Source organism: Sminthopsis crassicaudata, chromosome 4 (genome assembly GCF_048593235.1).
Source record: "Sminthopsis crassicaudata isolate SCR6 chromosome 4, ASM4859323v1, whole genome shotgun sequence".
Taxonomy (NCBI): Eukaryota; Metazoa; Chordata; class Mammalia; order Dasyuromorphia; family Dasyuridae; genus Sminthopsis; species Sminthopsis crassicaudata.
The window spans coordinates 9,652,923-9,673,538 of record NC_133620.1 but is presented as its reverse complement, the minus strand read 5'-3'; the positions used below and the strand labels follow the sequence as shown (position 1 = coordinate 9,673,538).

Genomic DNA, 20,616 nt, shown 5'->3' with positions numbered 1-20,616 from the left:
AAAAAATTTTTGCCCTCGAGGCACTTACTTTCTACTGAGAGGAAACAATCTGCCGATGAAATACATTTTTTTTAAGTAAAGGAAAGAACAGTAGCAAGTGAGAAAGAAAGCAAGAGAGGGATGGTCTCACGGAGGATACACTAAAGGGAGGGAGGGATTTCAGGGGAGCCTTCCAGGCCTGGGCCATCCACTACCTGTGTGATGGATTGCCTGCTGGGAAACAGCCAGTGAGCCAGTTTGGCTGAAATGATGAGAGAGAGAGAGATTAGGGGATCTGACACTCACCATTTACACAGTAAGGTAGCTTCAGGGCTTGGATCTGTTCTTCTTCCCTCTTCCCACCTGTACTTGGATAGGTGGTCTTCCTAATCAATATGCCTGCTAGTATCTTAAGGGATGTGCCCAAGTCAAGCAGAATCCTCCATCTAGCCCAGATTTAAAGCATTGTGAGGTGGGGGAGAGGTTGTGTGGGTCAATTTTTTAATTTCTTAGAAATTGGAAAAAAAATTTAATGGAAAGAATTTTTTATTTTGCATACAGGGATCATTGAGGGTTGATTAATGATCAAATCAAGTCCAAGTATCAATCCCACCCATATCATAGATTTATTTGGCTTAAAAATCTTTGATTTGCCTTTCTTTTCTTTTTTTCCTTGCTTTTTTTTTGTTTCCTTCTTCCTTCCTTCTCTTATTTTTCTGTCCCTCCTCCATTTTCTGCCTTGTTTCTTTTTTCTCCCTTTTTTTCTTTCCTTCTCTCCCTTCCTTTCTTTCTCCTTTCTTTTTTTTAAACTAACTCTCTTTTCTTTGGTTTAAATATAAAATGGATTTCTGTGTGTGAGAGAGCTTATGGCCCTGCTGTATAATCCCCAATTTGAGCTCAGTTTCAAGTGAAACTCATTTTTCCCTCTTTGCCTTTGCTCCTTTGTCCAGCTTAATTGAAATGACAGAAATGTGCACATTATGCCAAATATTATATGTGGTCCTAATCCTTATAGTATCTGTTTCTAATTCTAGGGTACAATTAAAAGGAACTTATCCAGTAAGTATGGCTCAGATTCCAGATGTAGAGGACATCCTGTCCATCCTGAAAGAGGTGTGTGTGTGTGTGTGTGTGTGTGTGTGTGTGTGTATTTGTGTGTGTGTGTGTGTGTTTATGTACATGTGTATGTGTGAGGAGAGAGAGCGAGAGCGAAAGAGAGCGAGAGAGAGAGAGAGATCTGGGCACAGGCTCAATTCTGAAGCCTACATAGAGCTCACTTCTCTTCCTTTACAGCAGAGAAAACTCTCTGATGCCAGGAAGCTCCTGTGGGTTCTGTGCTGCACATGTCTAAATTCTCCTAACCAATGTGGCTTGGCAGTTTTGCCAGCGCAGATAATTTGGGCAGCCTGCTTCCACCCTGGCCCAGGCCCCATGGACATTTAGTTTCTGAATTAGGTGAAACAGACCTCACAATGGGAAGAGAGATGGAAGTGAACAGAACTCCAGATCTCGTAGTCTGGTATTGGCAGGGCCAGTTAACCAGAGCAAAGGAATGGGATGCAGTCGGTGGTAGAATTTCTCTAGAGAGATGGGTATAGTCTGGAGCACATATTCCCAAGTTTCCTGTTTTCTTGGCACCTCGGCAAAGGAAGGGAAGAGGCTGGAACTCTCTACCCTCCGGCTGAGCGGCTCCTTAAGGTAAAGATTTGATGAACAAACTCATCTGCTGAACTTCTGACAGAAGGAAGTCTTCTCTTTGTGGGCTGAACGTGGCAATTTAGGGAGCCAAGAAAATCTGATTCAGTCCAGACAATGAAAGGCAGCATGCATGAATGGGTCTGAGGTGCTATCCAATCAGGGGCATTGGATGATAAGGGTCTGAATGTAGAGTGATTTTGTATGTATACCATTGGAACTCAAACTTGTAGCTCATGTAGGAAGCCCCAATGCAAGGAGATAGAATTGCTTTAAACCCATATTGCCCTGTGCCACAGGTGAAGAGGTAGCAAGACCCCGACGGTCAACACCCACACCAGAGCTTGTAAGGTGAGTATGAAGGAGACGCCTTAAGCTTTGTGCAGAATCAGAATCTAGATGAACAATTCATTCTGATCCAAATTGTCCCCTTAACTATCTGTTATATGGAGATCTGGCTACAGATAGGAGTCTATAAAATAATATAATTTCTCCTAAGTGCCTTGCTGGGAAGGGTTAGGATCATTCTCAACTGGAAGCCTCCTGTTTTGTCTCATGGGATGTTTTCCTCAGTGGCTGAATCACTGATTAGAAAAAAAATTTGATATTACCCACAGAATGATGAGTATCGGATGCAGACCTTGATCTAAATCCCAGCTCTGCTTCTCAGGAGGAAGGAGGTGACCGAAATGATCCAGCCCCAGATCTCTGAGCGTTAGTTTCTACATCTGTAAAATAAAAGGCCTGGGTGATATGACTCCAGAGGTCCCCTCTGATCATCAGAGCCATAACTAGAAGCTTCAGAACCACGAGCAGGATTCAAGAAGCAAATCTAGGACCAACAATATGAATCCCACTTTGTCATTCATCATGAAAAGGAGGACGAGTAATCGGAACCAATTCAATTCAGTGGGAGATGAGAGGGGGTGGCAAGATTAATTACTATGGGGATTACCACTAGGCTATGCGTGAGTCTGGGACTTTTTACATTTCTGCATCCAGGGGATCTCTGGTTACTTTGCCCTAAGATTGGTCCAAGTGCTGTACTTTCTAATAGGTATGTGGCGGCTATCAGGGATATAGAGTTATGACAAGCAAGAGTTCCAGTCAGGAAGATAGCAAAATATTTGTGAGTCCTAAGGAGGATTAGATCCTCCCCCCCCCAGTGTCTTCTCTGCTTAAGAAATTATCAGTATTATTTTTGGAAAAAAGAGAGATGCTTAAAAATAATGTGCTTGCTTCTGTATAATCGAACAAATTAGACCCAAAGGCAAATTTTGATCACTGGATCATAGTTTTATAGCTGGATGGGGCCTGAGAAATCACTCATCTAAGTCCATCAAACAGTCCACATGCATTTAGGAGCTTACTCTGTGCTGGGTACTAGGAATATGAAGACAAAATAAAAAGAATGTTGGTCTCAGGAAAATTATATTTGAATTGGGGAACGTATAAATAGTCAGGTCTAAAATATATATACAGAGAGAGACTTGTTGACTTCACCCAGCACTCGATGCACTCTGGCACCCCCTAGCTGCCCATATATTCCCAATATCAGTTTTCAGTTCAACCATCTTCAAGAAGTTCTACATTCTGCTGCATCATTACATTCTACAATATTATTTCATCTGGTTATATAGAATTATAATGTCCTAAAATAATCAGGCTTTCCCCCATTTATTTCCCTGCCATTAACATAGGGTGTGTCTCTTTGTCACTCTCAGATTTCTTATTCTGCAGCTAGAATTGGGTCTCCACACATCCGCTTTGTTGCCCAAACTTGGAGCTTTCACTCCAAATACATATATAATCCAAGAATTACTAAACTTTCATTTAGAGACCAACCTTAAGGGTCTGGGTGAACCACCAAGATATGAGGGAAAGGTGATAATAACACAGGGCTCTCTTCATCTTTGACTCCAGCCCACTTCTAGCTGAGGAATCAAATTAGAATCCTGATGAGTTACCAAATCCTTTTCCTGCTACTCAGCCCATGCAGCACTTAATGGGTTCCCTGGGATCTCAACTAAGGCAAGCCATGAGGTCTCTTAGTCTTAGACAAGAGCCTCTGAATCAACAATGGTTAAGCTACTAGTAAGCAGTCAACAAGGCATGGCAGATAGCATGTTGGACCTTCCATCAGGAAGACTGGAATTTGAATCCTGTCTCAGACACTTACCAATGGGTAGTATTTGTGTAGGGCTTTGTTTGTTTATAAATATGATTTATAAATCACATTTTATTTATTTCTATTTATAAATATTTGCCCATTTTGTTAATGGGCAAATAACCCTGGCTATTATTAGTCTCATTTTATAGATGAGGCCGGCAGAGTCATATCCTTTGGGCAAGTTGTTCATCTCTCTAGACATCAGTCACCTTTTGTGAAGAGTGAGATGATTGGACTTACTGATTTCTAAGTTTCTTTCCAGTCCTATCTATGATCCACTTTATTGTGCTAAACACTGGGGAAACAAAGAAAGGCAAAAATACCATCTCAGCCATCAACAAGCTCACAACTGAGTGTGAATAATACTGCACACACAAGGTAGATACAGAGTAGATGGAAAGAGGAAGAGGAAGGAGAGATTTTTAAAAACTAAGAGAATAAGGATAAGTAAGCTTATACATACATATATATATATATATATACATATATATATATATATACACAGAGATGTAGAGATGTATATGTGCCCACACAACCCCTACCTCACCAGAAAATATCTTTCAGAAGCTCTGTAATAATCGAGTATGTGTCAATCCAATTAGGATATTAACATTGTCCATCTATTTTGCATTTGCCTTGAATGCGTGTAATCTAGCAAAAAGCCTCCAGACGACTCCGTGGCCCTGGCCCCACTGTTTGGCCCTCCATTGGAATCGACCTTTGAAGAGCAGAAATCTGAAGGTAGGAAAACCCTTGCCCGCCCAGCTCTGGAGAGATGCCAAATCCCAGAAGTGTCTTTGCATCTCCAGCACCAAGGACAGAGCCTGGTGCAAAGTTAATTCTTAATAAATACTTATTGGCTGACTGACTAACATGCAAGGGAAACATTAATGAAAAAAAAGATTAAAATGTGACCTCTCCCACTCCTACATTAAAGATCAAAAGTTACTACCAGATGTACCCACCGTCCATCTTCCCCCAGCCACCCATAAATACAACAGGACCCTGATGAACTCATGAGGGTCAGTTGCCTAGAGAACAAAATTACACATCATTCAAAGTGACATAATTGGGAATGTCCTGCATGACAGTGGCAAGAACTAATGCAGTTACCTTTCCCTTTATCATGTTCTTTGACGTGTGGGTGTTCTCAAGTTCATTGGACAAAACAGCATCAGTCAATAAACATTTATTAAGTGACTACTGTGTACCAAGTCCTATGCTAAACATTGAGAATACAAAGAGGGAAAAGGCAGTGACTGCCCTCAAGGAGCTCACAATCTAATGGGGAGGAAACACATGAGCAGCTAAATATGAATAAGTTTATACCAAGCTGCTGAAATCCCACCTTCTGTAGGAAGCATTTCCCATCCCCCCCTTAATTCTAGTGCCTTCCCTCTGTCATTTCCAACTGATCCTGTCTATGGTGTAGTGGAGAGGGCCCCTGACCTGGCATCAGGAAGATTTGGCTTTCAACCTCTCATCAGATACTTCCTTGCTATGTGTCCCTACGTAGGTCATTTACTTCACTGTGAAATGAATGGCCTGTTACCTCATCTGTGAAATAAAGGAGTTATACTCAATAATACCAAATATCTTTCCAGGCCTGGATCTGTCATCCAGTGTCAGCAGTAAAGGCTACTCGTCAGTTGGCCCATGACTAGTCTCATTGAGAGCAATTGCCCATTCATATAAAGTAGAACTTTTCAGGAAGAAACGAGCATGAGTTTCAACCATTCTGCTGGGCTTGTCTAGAGATTCAGCATGGCAAGGTTAAATTTCATCTGGGCTTAAATAGCTTAACTTAGTCGTGACTGAGATAATATACACTCTGCTCTCAAGGGACTGACTCTGCTCCCCAACTCTATATTTCTGCCAACGCCGGGAGCCGCTGGGAAGAAAGAGATAGGGAATATTCTTAGATCATTCCATTTGGCTCAGCTGAGCTGTGGGCTATCCACATGATGAAACCCACAGGACCATTAGAGACAGGAGGAGATAAGTGTAGAACATATTAGGCCCAGGAGGCTGGAAGTATTTGAATGCTTTGCTATGGAAATATGGATATGAATTTCACTGAATGTTCCTTTACAGGCTTTTATGTAAAAATGCTGTGGCTTTTTTTTTGTACTATCAATGTAGGGAACAGAACAACAAGCTACATCTGATGTTTTATGACTGGAATGGTTTCATTTTTAAAAAATGGATTTGATTTTCAATGTTTTCACATAATAAGTCGTTAAAATGGAATTGGGTTGTGTCTGCATCTTTGTTAGATCAAGATCTCAAGCTTCACATAAAAATACAAAATTTATTATTAATTAATAATATTGACAATAATGACAGTATTATTATTATAGCTAACATTTATATAGTGCATTAAGGTTGTAAAATGCTTCATAAATATTACTTCATGAAATTCTTATAATAATCATGAGAGCCGATGCTATTTTATTATGTCCATTTTACAGAAAACAAAAATGAAGCTACAAAAGATTATTGACTTGCCCAAGACCACACAGCTAGTACATGTCTGAGACAGGATTCAAATTTATGTCTTCCTGACTCTAAATACTACACTCTGTCCACCATGCCACATCACTGCCTACTTGAAAATGAGAGGATAAAAATAAATGACTTCTAAGGTCTCTTCTAGTTCTAGATCTATTAAGTTAGATATGATAGACCTCTCAAGAAAATTGAATGGGTATAGAAAGGAATATGCTTTTTCTCAGTGGTATATGGCACCAACACAAAAATGTATTAGGGCATAAAAACTTCATAATCAAATTCAAAAAGGCAAATATATTAAATACATGCTTTTCAGATCTCAATTCAATAAAATTAAAATTTAAAAATTATAATAAATGGCCTTGAAAACAGATTAAAATTTAATAGGAAGCTATTGCAGATGTCTGTATTCTACGAGTGCCAGACTCAATCAGGAAGAACCAAATTCAAATCCCGCTTTATATGTTTGTTAGCTTAGTGAGCCATAGTTGGACAAGTATTTTCATTTCTCAACCTCTTCAGCTGTAAAATGACACCCATAGCACCCTCTTTACTGGCTTATAGTGAGATTTATGTAAAGCGCTTTTTACATTGTAAGAACAATTATTAAGCACTGTCTGTGTACTAGATTCTAATATCCCTGAGGAGATTGAGATAATGTGATAATGGTGCTTGCTTCCTAGGTTCTCATATTCCACGACCCTGCACAGAATAGAAAGAAAATCTGACCAGCCCTCCCTAGTCGCTGTCACTCATAAAAATTTTGCCTCCAGGTTCAACCTTGGCATTCTGCATGCCCCAACTTTGACCTCACTGCCTTTATTTATGACTTGAAAAAGAACAGAAAACAGTAATGAGAAATCAGCATGCCAATTTCCTTAAACTTAACCAAGTGGGAAGAGAAATAAGAAGCTGACTCCATTAAATAACTTTCTGGCCTGGTATCAGCTTTATCTGGCTGATCCTATAGATCAGCCTGAGATATGTGGTTCTGTCTAATCAGTGACTGTCTTTGGACCTGTTTCTTCTTGGGCCCTTCAATACGGGTTTATTTTTCATAACTTGAACCCTAGAACATTTACTAAGTATTTTCAGCTGCAAGTTTGGAGTTTAAAAAATCTTGATACAATGAACAAAGGGTTATTCAAAACTGTTATGTTATTGCATGTTGTTAACAGTAGTCACTGACGTTTATAGGTGGTTTAAACTTTATAAAGATTCACCTTTCAATGTTTTCTCATCTAATCCTTAAAATCATCCTGTGAGTTAGTCAATACAGCTATTAGTATTCCCATTGTGCAGACAAGTAAACTGAAGCTCACCAAAGTTAAAATGACCTGCCCAGGTACCAGCACTGCAGGTACCAGCAGGAAAATTTGAACCCAAATCTTGATGACTTTCAAGTCCAACAATCTAACTACAACTTCACTCCCCATCACCCACTGCCATTTTCACAGACAAGAAGATGAAGGGTTATTAGGCTATTTGCCTTTTTAGCCAGCACCAGAAACTTCATCATGGACAAATGGTGAGTCCCATCAGGAATATGCCCTGAAATGATTATTCAGAAGGAAAAGATTGTTTAAGTTCTTTAAAACAGCTCAAGTGTTATAGAAATGCTGGCTATCATCATCATCATCATCATCATCATCATCGTTAGTGTTATTGTTATTGGGAAGCTGATGGTGTTTAGAATCAGGAAGACTCAAATCCAGCCTCAGATACTTCCTAGCTATATGACCCTTCACCCTGTCTGCCTCAGCTTCCTTATCTGTAAAATGAGCTGGAGAAGGAAATGCAAACCCCTCTAGTATCTTTGCCAAAAAAGCCCCAAATGGAATCATGGAGAGTTGGACATGGTTGAATAATAACAACAATTGTTGTTGGAGGTGCTGCTGCTATTGCTATTACAACTACTATGACTACTACAACTACTACTTGTTGCAATAGTCATAGTAATAGTAGTAGTGGCAGTTATAGTAGTAGTAGTGGTGGTAGTAGTTGTAGTTATAGTAATAGTAGTAGTAGTAGTAGCTACAGAAGTTATAGTAGTAATAGTAATAGTAGTAGTGGTAGTGATAGTAGTTGTAGTTATAGTAATAGTAGTAGTAGTAGCTACAGAAGTTATAGTAGTAATAGTAATAGTAGTAGTGGTAGTGGTAGTAGTAGTTATAATGACAGTAATAGGAGCAGTAGTAGTAGTAGCTATAGAAGTTATAGTAGTAATAGTAGTAGTAGTGGTAGTAGTAGTAGTTATAGTAATAGTAGCAGTAGTAGCAATAGTAGTTATAGAAGTTATAGTCATAGTAATAGTAGTAGTTGCAGTTATAGTAGTAGTGGTGGTGTCAGTAGTTGTAGTTATAGAATAGTAGTAGTAGTAGTAGTTATAGAAATTATAGTAGTAATAATGGTAGTAGTTATAGTAATAGTAGTAGTAGTAGTAGTAGTAGTAGTAGTGTAGTAATAGTAGTAGTAGTAGTTATAGTAGTTATAGAAGTTATAGTAAGAGTAGTAGTAATGGTAGTAGTGGTAGTAGTAGCAGTAGCAGCAGTAGTAATGGTGGTAGTAGTAGTGATGGTAGAGATAGTAGTAGTAGTAATAATTGAAGGCATACATTAAGATAAGCAATATAATATAAGGGACAGAGCACAGGACCTAGAATTAGGGTTGCATTGCATATAGTCTATCTATCTAATAAAATATAAAAATTAACTTTTTCAAGTTAATTAGTCCTGAGGGAAAATTAATTGAAAAAGAAAATTGGGGAATTTGAGTGTTGGGATTTTCATGTCTAGACCCTCCCTGCATAACTTGTCATTTTGTGTCCCCAGTTCCTTTAGATCAGCCTGAGATATGGGGTTCTGTCCAACCAGTGAATCCAAGCCTCGAGTCTCCAAAGTTAACACGACCTTTTCCCACTGGAAGTAAGTTAAGTTTGTCTGGAAAAATGTGACTCGTTTACTATTCTGTCTGCTCAGAGAAACTGGACATCTGTCAGAGCTCCTGAGCTACCTACTGTTGCTGCCTTTCTGTTGTCTGTGTGCCATTTGAGGCGGGTTTTAGCTTCATGGGCCCTGAGCGTAGAAAAGGATTTCCTCGCCCCTGGTCAGTATTGGGCAGGTAAGGGGGAGAACACGTGGGAAATGTGTCCACTGACTTGAGGACAGCTCCAGGCTCTGCCCCAGGGCAGTGATGTTTCACCATAAGGTCTAGGGAGGATTGGGCTAGAAATAGACTTCAGTTTTCCTCATGTGAGGAAGTCCCTCAGGTCTGTACTTTCTGCACAGTTCACACTCATAGTGTACCTAGAGCAAAGTGTCTTAAACTATTGGTTACAACCCCATAGGGTGAGTGTTGGGATCACAAAAAAATGGCAACAATAAAAAGAATCAAACATCTCCCCCAAGATTTAATTCTATATGAAAAATAAACAAGCCCATCTAGCTCATTAGTATGCAGATTTCCTTTCATCTTTAATAAATGGTGTAAAATTAAACACTTGCCAAAGAATTGTTTTAAAGTACATTCTCTTTATGATTTATTAACAGTAAACTGATTTGTATACCTATTTTATATATCTATATATAGATATAAAAATTTCTCAAAAGGGCTTCCTGCAGAGAAAAAGTCTAAGAAGCCCTGACCTAGGAACACTCAGACTAAATGAGGCAGAGGATCCCACAGTGACAGACTCATACTCGAACCCAGAGCTTTCTGACTTCACCTGCTATACCCCAGAGAGCACAGACAATACACTAAGTCTGTCCCAACCCAGTGACTAAAGATTCAGCTGCTGGACAAGGCCCACAAGTCTCACAGCTTCACTAAGGAAAATCACAGAATGTTAGGCTCAGAGGCCAGCTGGCTTAGCCTGTGCCAGAACAAGAATCCTGTCTCTGGGGCACCTAAACCCTTGCTTGAAGATGCCTTCTGGGAGGTCAGGCCGTGGCCTCCCAGGGAACCCGTTCCAATTACAGGCCACAAGCACCAACAGAGGACTGAGTCTTTCCAGTCCGCTTTCCATGCTGAGCATTGATGCTCAAAAGCCAAAAACAAGTGGCTGCTTTCACGAATCTGGGGATGGCTCCTATTGATCTCTGTGACCACGTGGCACGCAGAGTCCAGAACTTTGCCATCATACTGGCAGTCTCACAATCTGTCCGCTGCTTCTTCAGAACTGAGACTGGGAAAGAAAGGAAAAAGGAGGCACTGAGTGGAGATGAGAATCCTCAGGAGAAGCAGCAGCTCTTCACCAGCTGATTGGAAACTGGTCTCCATCTCCCACCTCTTTGCTTTTACCCAGGCTGTGCTCTATGCCTGAAATCCCCTCCCTTCTCATGTCTGCTCCCTGTCTCCCTTCAGAACCTAGTCCTGCCGGCTCCTAAACGAGGTCTTTCCTGATCCAGCTTCCCTGCACACACATACACACACACACACACACACACACACACACACACACACACATATATATATATATATATATATATATATACACATATATATATACCCTAAGTTGTCTTAAATTAATTTTGTACATAGCTTCTATTCACTGACCTGGATCTTTTCTTCTCAGTAGCATGCAAGCTCCCTGAAGACAAGGACATTTGGGCTTTTATCCTTAGACCCTCATCTCCTGGGGTCTGGCACAATGTTTGTTGAGTTTTGTTAAACTGAAGAGAAAGGTTCCATCAGGGAGGGTGGAAAGCTAGCCTTGACTGACAGAGGGAGCTACGTGACACTCTCAGCTACTCCGGCCATGCTCATGGCCGCCCTAACTACCTAATATTCCAATGCCCCAAATCAAGTCAATAAGTTAAAAGCTGTGTCCAGAAGCCTCCTCTGGGCTGCACATTCCTTTCCTATGAGATGATGATGGTCTTTAATGTCAGCTTCAGCTCTAAGTCTTATCAGCACTTGCACATAGTAGGTGCTTTGTAAATGTTTAGTGGCCATCATCTGCAAGATGAAATTAGCTTTGTCCCTGGGAGAAAGGGAAGACCAAAACCACTGGGAGTCAAGGGAGCTGTTCCATCTGCTCTTCTCCTTTGTCTGAGCCAACCTGAAATAAAGTAGGAGGGAAAGCAGAAGTCAGCAGTCCAAATGGGAATGTAAGTTGAGTCGGCCAGCATTTATTAGTCACTTGCTGTGTCCCAGAACTAAACTTTAGGACAGGTGTCCATTGCAAACAACTGAAACAGGCATCAGAGCTTATCTACAGGATCTTCGAGTAGTTCCCGGATTGGTTGGAATTGGTCAGTGACAAACCTGGCAGTGGGAGGTCAGGGACTGCTTCTCTCCTCTATGATCTCCAACCTCTTTGGCTCAGAGCTTGCAACTGGATCCAGGTAAACTGCTGTCACAGTCTTTTCCTGCTGCTGTTCCAGAATGACCCTGGCTCCCTTGTTCTCCTGCAAATACTGGAAATGGAAAACACCTAAGATGGAAAAGCAGAGCTTCCAGCCCAGAATCTCCAAGGCCTGAGAGCATGCTTAGAGCTCAGTAATAGGACTCTACTTTGCAGGAAACATAATCAATGAATAAGCATTTATTAAACGCCTGCTGTTTATTCCATTTGTTCTGTACATATTTTGAGATATATATATGCATATATATATATATATATATATTTATGTGAATCAGTGAACAAGCTCCTGCTGTTTATCCCATTTATCCTGCATATATATAAGAATCAATGACTGCCTGTGGAAAGGGGACTCACCTGATATTTTTTTTAATGTCAAAGACTGACAGAATGACTAAAAGTCTGCTCCCAGATCAGGTTGGACTTTACCAGATTCAGATCATTTCCCTTCTGCTTATGTATCCAGCCTTAATGGATTATTTAAGAATCTACTCTTTCAGCTTCACAGGTGATTCATCCAATCCCTGTAGCTTGAAATCCCTTCCTGCCTTCAGCGGTTTTTTGAATTACCAGGACCAGAACCGGTTCCTTCCCTGGTAGCCAATCTCCCGGTGACACCTCTTGGACTCTAGCTGGGCTGGTTCCCAAAGAGGAAGAAAGGCTAGAAACTTGCAGTTACTGTTCCCCTGTCATAGCCTTTGAGAGGGTAGGCTCACCCCCCACACCACAGCGGGCGTCAGAGAGCAATGTCAATGACTATATGTTGTAAGAATCTTCCAACATGGATAATAAATCACTGGAGTACCTGACAGGTTCTTTACTGTGAGATCTTTCTCCACCCCCTGAGGACATCTCTTCTGATTGGGGAGTCCTTAGCCTGGACCACTATTTCAGGAGGTGCCCAAGCTATCCATATTCACTTCACTTTTAACTCCTTTCTTAATTCTGGACTTTTCTGCTCTGTCCCCTTTAATCCCTAGGACTTTTATGAGCTTCCACTTTTCAGATTCATTTTATTTATGGCCTTCTCACTTTATAATGTAAGTCCTTGGAGGGGAAGGACTGTACTTTTTGTGCTTAAAACTGTGCTAGCTCATAGTAAACAATCACAAATGTTTTATCTGTGTGTCGGCCCTCTATTCTCTTGTTTTTCCCTTAAGAGGAATGGGTTGCCTTTGGGAAAGTAGATTTGCTTTGACTGGAAGTCTTCAAGCAAAGGTATGGTGGTCCCTCAGCAAGTGCATTGTAGTGAGGATTCCTTTGGGGAGATGAGTCGAACTAGTCAACTGTGAAGGTCCCTTCGAATTCAGAGTCAGTGATTAGGGGAGCAAAGTCCATGAGAAAATGAATATGGAATTTGATCAGTTCCTGGGGCCGTCGGAGACCCAAGGTCATTTGCAGTGTTTCCTTGCCATTTGGGCCCCCACTCCAACACTTTCCATTGACCTTGTGTGGGCAGCAGTAATCTGAGAGGGGATGGACAAGGTTAACATTCTACCCTTTCCTATGTGAAATGATTCTGTTTGAAACATTTATGTTCAGGAACATTAGCTGCTTCTCTCTCCAAGGACAAAAACAAGCTGCACCTAAAACCCATTTTTTGAGACATAAAGTACTCTGATTTTCTGGTGTCTGTGTTGCTCACTAATGGTGAACTTCTTTCTTTGCAGCACCTCCACCTTTGCCTCCTAAAAATGTACCAGCTACCCCACCCCGAACCGGCTCTCCTTTAACAGTGGGACCAGGTAAATTGAAAAGAGATACTTCTTCTCATTTAGGAATAGAGAGTAATTTAGAACACTGACTTCTTTTAAAAAAAATAAGCATATGTTTTCTGGATGTATCAGAATGCCTGGGGTGACAAGAATGAATGTGTATACATTGTGTGTTTTGTCAACGTGAAATTGTACTTTTAATGTTTGGCTTTCCCTCAAAATAGGAAATTATATACAGTTAAAAAATTAATGTTTTCCCTTTTCTTTCTGTTTTTGTTGTTATTGAAAGAGGGAAAGAATGCTTTCTCTGGTAATACTTGAAAAAAATCTGAGTTCCAAAAGAGGGAGGAGGGAGCATGTTTTAATTGGATGCCCAGCTTCCTTTGTTTCCATGTCGGTATTTTAAAATTGCATTAGGTCTCCTAAGACCCAGACTTTGTTTTGTTTTTCAAAAGCCAGTAAGATTGGTAGCAGACTTAAACCCGTCATGTGCAGACGGAAGAGGGATGTGCTTGGGGAATGGCTGAGCTCTCAGGAAACGTGCATAGTAAAAGACTTTCTCCCAGTCGTTTTTGAAATAATTAGTATCCCAAGGCCAGCAGATCAGAGGCCTTGAATCACGGCCAACATCAGGGGAAGCTGGGAGGCCTTGTAACTCCCGTGGCCGACACAGATCTATATATCTCATCTACTTTAATCAATGCCGTGTCTTCATGAAACGTCTCCTGGGCTTTGGCTGGTCAAACTCTCAGTTTGCAGCTGCTCTATGGTTATTTGGAGTCCCCCATCAACCACCTCATTCCAATGCAGCTTCATTTGGAGCATTTTGTGCAGCCCATAAACTCAATCAACTGAAAGAGCTGACCATTTATCAATAAGAGCAGTGAATCCAATCTGTGATAGGCTCCCTAACTGACCATCTATTAACTTGTGTTTCTTAGAAAGAAAGGATTTTTTGCAAACCCAATCCTTTTTTCTTCTCTTTCTCCCTCCTTCCCCACTTACTAAAATTCATCTAGTAGCTCAATAAATGTCCCGGAGACAGAATTATAAATGTCAAGGATCATTGTCTATTTATCTAAAGCATTAGAAGCTTTGGAATCCCACTTTTATTTTTCAAACTATTTAGAACTTGAGGCTAACAGGTTTAGCTTCCTAGTTTTACTGATAAAAAAGACCGAGAGATCCAGGGGATTAAGGGTCATACATTGGATAGGGAGCAGAGCCAGGTTGGATTCTAAGTCTTCTGTCCTTACATCTAGTGTTCTATCTATCAAAGCTGTAGAATACATAAAAAATCTACCTCCCTTTTGCCAAGGTCCATTGCCCAAAGACTCATTCACAAACCTTGGACAGGTCACTCACAATATCAACTGGACCTTCTTTGGTTTTATCATTTGAAAATAAGACCAAACTTCCAAGAAAACTGTTGGTATAGATTTCTCAGAGAAGGAGGTGTTGGAGTGTTACTGTGTTAAAGTCAGAGAATTAGATAAAGAAATAAATTAAGTAGATGAATGTATAAAGAAATAAGTAATATTATATAATATTATAATAATAAGTAATATAATAATAAGTATAAATAAATAAAGCCAGAGTGATAGATAGGAGAAAAAAATCCAAATGAAACTGAATTTTCCTTCATTGGCTTTCCATGGCTCCAGTAAATAACTGTCATCCTTTTCCCAGATTAGACTTGCAAAAGAAATAAATAGTAAAGGATTCTTGAGTAGGTGTTTATTCAATAAGTTTGGGATTTCCCATGTGAGACACAGAACTGGACTAATATCCCTGAGAAATATATGTTTTCAATATATCATCAGCACCAATCCCAGTCATTGAGGTAAATGTGTAAATATCCCTTTATGTGAACTCGGGACTTGTTGTGTCTGGTCCAAGAATCATGGTTGAGTAGGCCGTAGATCTTTAAATAACTGAGTGGAAGAGACTCTTAGCATAAGATGAGATGGCATGTGCCCTACTTTTCAATGGGAGGTGCTGGGCTCGATTTCCAAACTGCCACCGTAAGCGTAAGGATTGATATCATAAAACCCTAGCCTTGGAGGTGTAAGGGACCTCGAAGGTCTGCTGATCAACCCCTACATTTGAGAGCTGAAGAAATAGAAGCCCAGGGAGAGGATAAGTGGACAGCTGCCCAAGGTCATGTGGGCAGTAAAAATGAGAAATGTTTAAAAATCTAAAATGGATAAAATTTCTGTGGCACTTTAAATTTTCTGAAATATTATATGGCTAGATGCTTTATCGGAACCCCACAAAAACCCTTTAAAATGGGTGCTACTATTATCTCCATTATTATCCCCATTTTATAGATGAGAAAACTAAGGCAGAGGTTAAATGGTCTTCCAAGGTCAAATAGTTTATAAATATCAGATAAGTCAATGAGTATTCTACTGATGGTACACACTCTCCTTGCAACACACACTTTTCTACTGGTTCTTTGGTTCAAGTCCCCCTCCCCATGTGTTCCCCTTCAGTCTGCACATTCCTATCCAGGGGGCTTCACCATATCTATCGCCTTCCCAAAATAATGAAACTGGTCATTGTCCAATGAAGTATAGACATGCTTCCTGTTCTAAAGAAAGGAAGGTATGGATGCCCATCATGAAGAAGGGGCCTTTCCTGTGCCTTATTCCAAATATCCCAGGGAAATAGGGGACTCAGGAGGAAGAGGCAGGAGCCTCCCCCTTCCCAGTCTCCCCCCCCCCCCAATCTTAAATATTCAACACGTAGACGACATTCCCATTTATATCACTGAAATGAGACAGTGGGCCGTAAGGGGCTGCCCTCTGAGTCAGGGAGACCAAGGTTCAGTGATAGCCCACAGCTATGTGGCTCTGGATAGATCATTTAACTTCTCAAGTTTCTGCTTTTAGCACTGATGAAATCCCGAATTTGGTCCCTGCCCCCTTAAAAAAGGTCGTGCTCCAAAAAAGGTGAGCCCAGCATGTAGGAGGAGGCAACCCCACATAGGAGATAGTGGTGAAGCTCATTGTTAAAGTTTTAAACCAACTCCTTTGACCACAGGAAATGAGCAGACTGCCCCCGAGGTCAAAGGTGACAAACTACCATCCATCAGTGATTTGGACAGCATTTTTGGCCCCGTTTTATCCCCCAAGTCTGTGGTCGTTAACACGGAAGAAAAGTGGGTCAATTTTTCTGATGCTTCCCCGGAACGGGTCACTCCAGAGTTGACTTCAAGGGAAAAGGTGGGATCCCCACCCCTGGGGTCAGACAACCCCAGTGACTCCCCAGCTGTTGAGCCTCCACGCAGCATTCCATCGCCACTTGATTTAGAAGAGGTTCAGAAGAAGTTTTCTGAGCAGACCCTCGGGAAAGATGAGAATTTAGAAACAGTCGCGTCTCCTAAAGATTTTGGGTTGGGCCAGAGAGCGACACCGCCTCCCCCTCCGCCACCCACCTACCGGACCGTGGTCTCGTCTCCCGGACCCAGCTCAGGCAGTGGGACGGGAACCGCCAGCGGTAGGTTTGTCTGACTGTGTGCGTGTGCGCCCGTGTGCTGGTGGCTGCTGTGGCTTCCATGTCAGCGAGACCCCCAAAGCCCCCATCGGATACATTTGGAGCATCGGCCTTTTTTTTTTTTTCATTTTTGGGGGGAGTGTACTGTGCCTCAGGGATGTATCCATTTCGAGTGCCCTCCATCATGGTCCAAGTCAAATTTATAAATACATCCTTCCTTCAACCCCATATCCGAGATCTGCCGTTACACAGTGTCTGTCTTTTCTCAGAAGTCACCAACCTCAAGGAAAGCTACAGTTATCAGTGGGAGCAACGTCTCACTGACAAATGCATGATTTCCTTGACAAGTAGATCCCATAGGAGTCTAAGCCTTTCTTACAACAGCCATTACTGTTGTGGGTGTCAATAGTCATGCCAGTCCCCATTTTTGTGTACTTTATGATTACAAAGACAACTGCATACATTCTCTTGCTTGGTCCTCACAAACACCCTTTTAAGTAATAATTTCCACATTTTACCCCATTTGATAGAGCTGAAAACTGAGGTTGGGTAGTCAAGTCATACAACTAGTCAGTGGTAGACTTGGGACTCAATCCCCTGAGTCTTTTAATTCTCATTCCTCTTGCATTTTCCTGAATCAAGAAGAAAAAATAATTAAAAGAGAATTGCAGGGAATGGGGATAGGACAAATGATTTATTAAACACCTTTACTTTTCAAGCTATCTCCTTCCAAAAGAATAAAAAAAATTATTTGAATATTTAACAAGCAATGATAACAATTAATATTACACAGGGGAGGAAAGTTCAATGAAATCTTTTGAGATTCCCGTGCAAAATTGAGCATCGGATTTGATCTGGGTTAAATTGTGGTTGTTAAGTTTGAAGAAATTTTATTTTGTGCTTCCCAAACAGAAAAAAAAAATAGAAGAATTTCTCCTGCTTGTTCTGGATAGAGCAGATTTCTTTTGCAATGCATATTGTCCACCTCCCCCATTCCACTGCTGCTTGAGCTTGGCTAGCTGGCCTCCATGGTCCGTTTTGTGGCGTGTGCGCGCATGAATGTTCCATGTTGTTTGGTTCTGTGGAGGAGCTCCCTCATAGAAGATGACATGATTGGTCATCTTTTTCAGTGTGTTCTAAAAGGCTCATCATGTGTCTTAAGTTTTAGTCCCGGGGGGCAGTGGGGGTCGGGAGTTGGGAGTGGGAAGTTTGGTCCATCCACTCAAATTTTAACATTTTAATGACTGTTTCAGCTTCTTTTCACAAGTATCTTTTAGTGTCCTTTCTGCTTGCAAACTCCTCTTTATTGTAGGAGAAAAAAATAGAAACCAAAAGGGTAAAATTTCAGAGAAGGAAATCTAGGGTTGACATAAGGAATAGATAAGACAGATGAGCCAGACAAGGAGTTTCATTGAGAGGCCATGTGTGGTACCTAATTGGAGTTCTTCAAGTAGAGATTGGATGACCACTTATCATGGGGAGTATGGGGTGAAGGAGGGCCCTAATGATTCAAGCATCAGTTGGAGAAGCCAGACTCTGAGATCCCTCCCCATCTCTGAGATTCTGGGATTGGGACATCAGAAAGCAGAAAGATGGGGAAAGGAGTTGGAATTCCATTTTCTTAACAAGATGAACCCCCAAATAGGACTGTTTTGTTTATTAAAGTGAATAGAATCCTGGTGAGAACACCATGGGGTATCTCTATACCACAATAATAATTTTAGTTTTTTTTCAAAATTATGATTGCATTTTATCAGTCTTAGGGCCATTAAAAATAGCAAGGTTTTTGAATTTTCTTAATAATAATAATACCTCCCATTCACATAGACCTTTAGGATAAGCTCATTTATATCTTTATTCACTTATAACTGCTTTCCCATTGGATCCTCATGACTCTGTGAAGTAAATAAAGCCTATTATTATTTTCATTTTACAAATTACAAAAATGAGGAGGGAAAAGAATAAATCATTTGCCTCAGGGTCACACAGCTAGTATCTGAGGCAGAATTCAAACTCAGGTCTTGGTGACTGCAAACCCAAAACTCTATCCACTACACCACATAGCTTCTGTCTTGCTTAAGTAGCTACATAACAACTTTGAAGGGTCCGTTGTGACATGAAGCCCATTTTAAAGCTCAGAGCAAATCGCTGAGTCTATAAATGGGAAAACCTGGTTTTGTTCCGTGAATTCCTGGAGCATTGTTCAAGGTCAGACTCCTAGTCCCCTAGAGGCACTCTTCAGATCCTCCTGCCGCGAGCCCACCAAGGTGTAAAGAACCATGTTGATCTTCTGGTGTTGACTGAGATTAGGCTTTGGCCATCCTTCCGTGGAAGGGTTTGGAAGTCCAGCTTCCTCTTTATTTTTTATCTGAAAAACTATTACCATTAAAAAATATTGATTCTTAATCATTGAGCTGTATGAAAAAGCCCTACTCTGGTGCTATTAAGGAACAGCATTGCTAAGTGGGATATTGAGCGGATCCCATGAAGTTCATGAATAAATAAAACTTTGCTCCATTATCCCCTTAATTAAGTCCCAGTTTATTTGCTCCTTAATCTTTTATTGATGCAACATACATTGAGCTGACAGAAATGTAAATTTTCAACTAAAGCAATAGGATCCAGCCTCATGTTTTAAAGATTGAAATGCATGCTGCTCGACATTAGGACAGTATAATTGAGTGCATTTGATTTCACACACACACACACACACACACACACACACACACACACACACACACACATACTTTTCCAACAAGAATTAATTGAATGTCAATGTGTTTATTTCACCTAACTCCTCAGGAAGGTAGCAGGTGATGAGCAAATGTACGAGCACTGTCAGAACTAGGAAAGGAAGCCATTGGTAAAGGCCTTCTGGGGAGATAGGACTTTTTCCAGAAGAAACTTGTTACTGTGATTCTTATCATCGGCTGCTGTGGGGCTACGGGGATGCGAAAGAGAAGCTTGGCTCTTGGAGGTCAAACAAGCCTAGTGTAAGGTCTGGAAGGATTGTTTCCTTCTTTGCTTTATATCCTCAGTTACCTAGCACAATGTAGCACATAGTAGGGCTTTATATATGCGTGTTGGTTCATTGGCAGGTTCTATCAAAATAGAAAGACTGTGAAGATAAAGGGCAAACATCATGGTAGAGTAGATCGCATGGATCTAGACCTGGAGTCGGGAAGAGATTCAAATTTTACCTCTGATACATACTATCTGTGCAAACTTCTAAATTCTTTCAGACTCAGTTTCCTCATCTGTAAAATAAAGAGGTTGGACTTGATGACCACAAAGATCTCTTCTAGCTCTAAATTTATGATTCTATGAGCCGGTGACAGATCACACACCTATCTTCAAGGACTATCCTAGTAAAATACAAAGAGACTCATTATTAGACACAGTCCCAAAGTGACAAATGTCCTTTCACATGAGACACTCTACTAGGACAAAGGTTTGTGGAGGAAACAATCCTCACTGATTAAATCATTTTTCCTTAGCCACAGAACTCTTAAGACTCAATTAATTTATAGGCATTTATCTTAAGACTTAGTTAATCTGTAGTTCCGATTCCTGAAGCAGACACTGAGGAAGTTTTCCAAACATAAAGCTGGAATAGACTGTCTTCAGGGAGCTTACATTCTCCCAGGGGAGACACCTAGGGACATCACTCAACCCCATGCAAAATT

The 20,616-nt window shown here is 40.8% G+C and overlaps 1 protein-coding gene across 5 annotated transcripts in view; it reads left to right on the top strand.

The window, feature by feature from the left end:
* Window positions 1-20,616, top strand: part of SGIP1 (SH3GL interacting endocytic adaptor 1) — a 280,603-nt gene that overhangs the window by 197,038 nt on the left and 62,949 nt on the right. For 2 of the 5 annotated variants that reach the window (XM_074265712.1, XM_074265710.1), the window contains exons 10-15: window positions 1,014-1,038; window positions 1,974-2,025; window positions 4,500-4,585; window positions 9,187-9,279; window positions 13,388-13,462; window positions 16,478-16,933. In XM_074265712.1, coding sequence (XP_074121813.1) covers window positions 1,014-1,038; window positions 1,974-2,025; window positions 4,500-4,585; window positions 9,187-9,279; window positions 13,388-13,462; window positions 16,478-16,933 — 787 coding nt within the window. Of the gene's footprint in view, window positions 1-1,013; window positions 1,093-1,973; window positions 2,026-4,499; window positions 4,586-9,186; window positions 9,280-13,387; window positions 13,463-16,477; window positions 16,934-20,616 lie in introns of all 5 variants that reach the window. The other 3 variants (XM_074265714.1, XM_074265713.1, XM_074265711.1) reach the window with 2 other exon arrangements.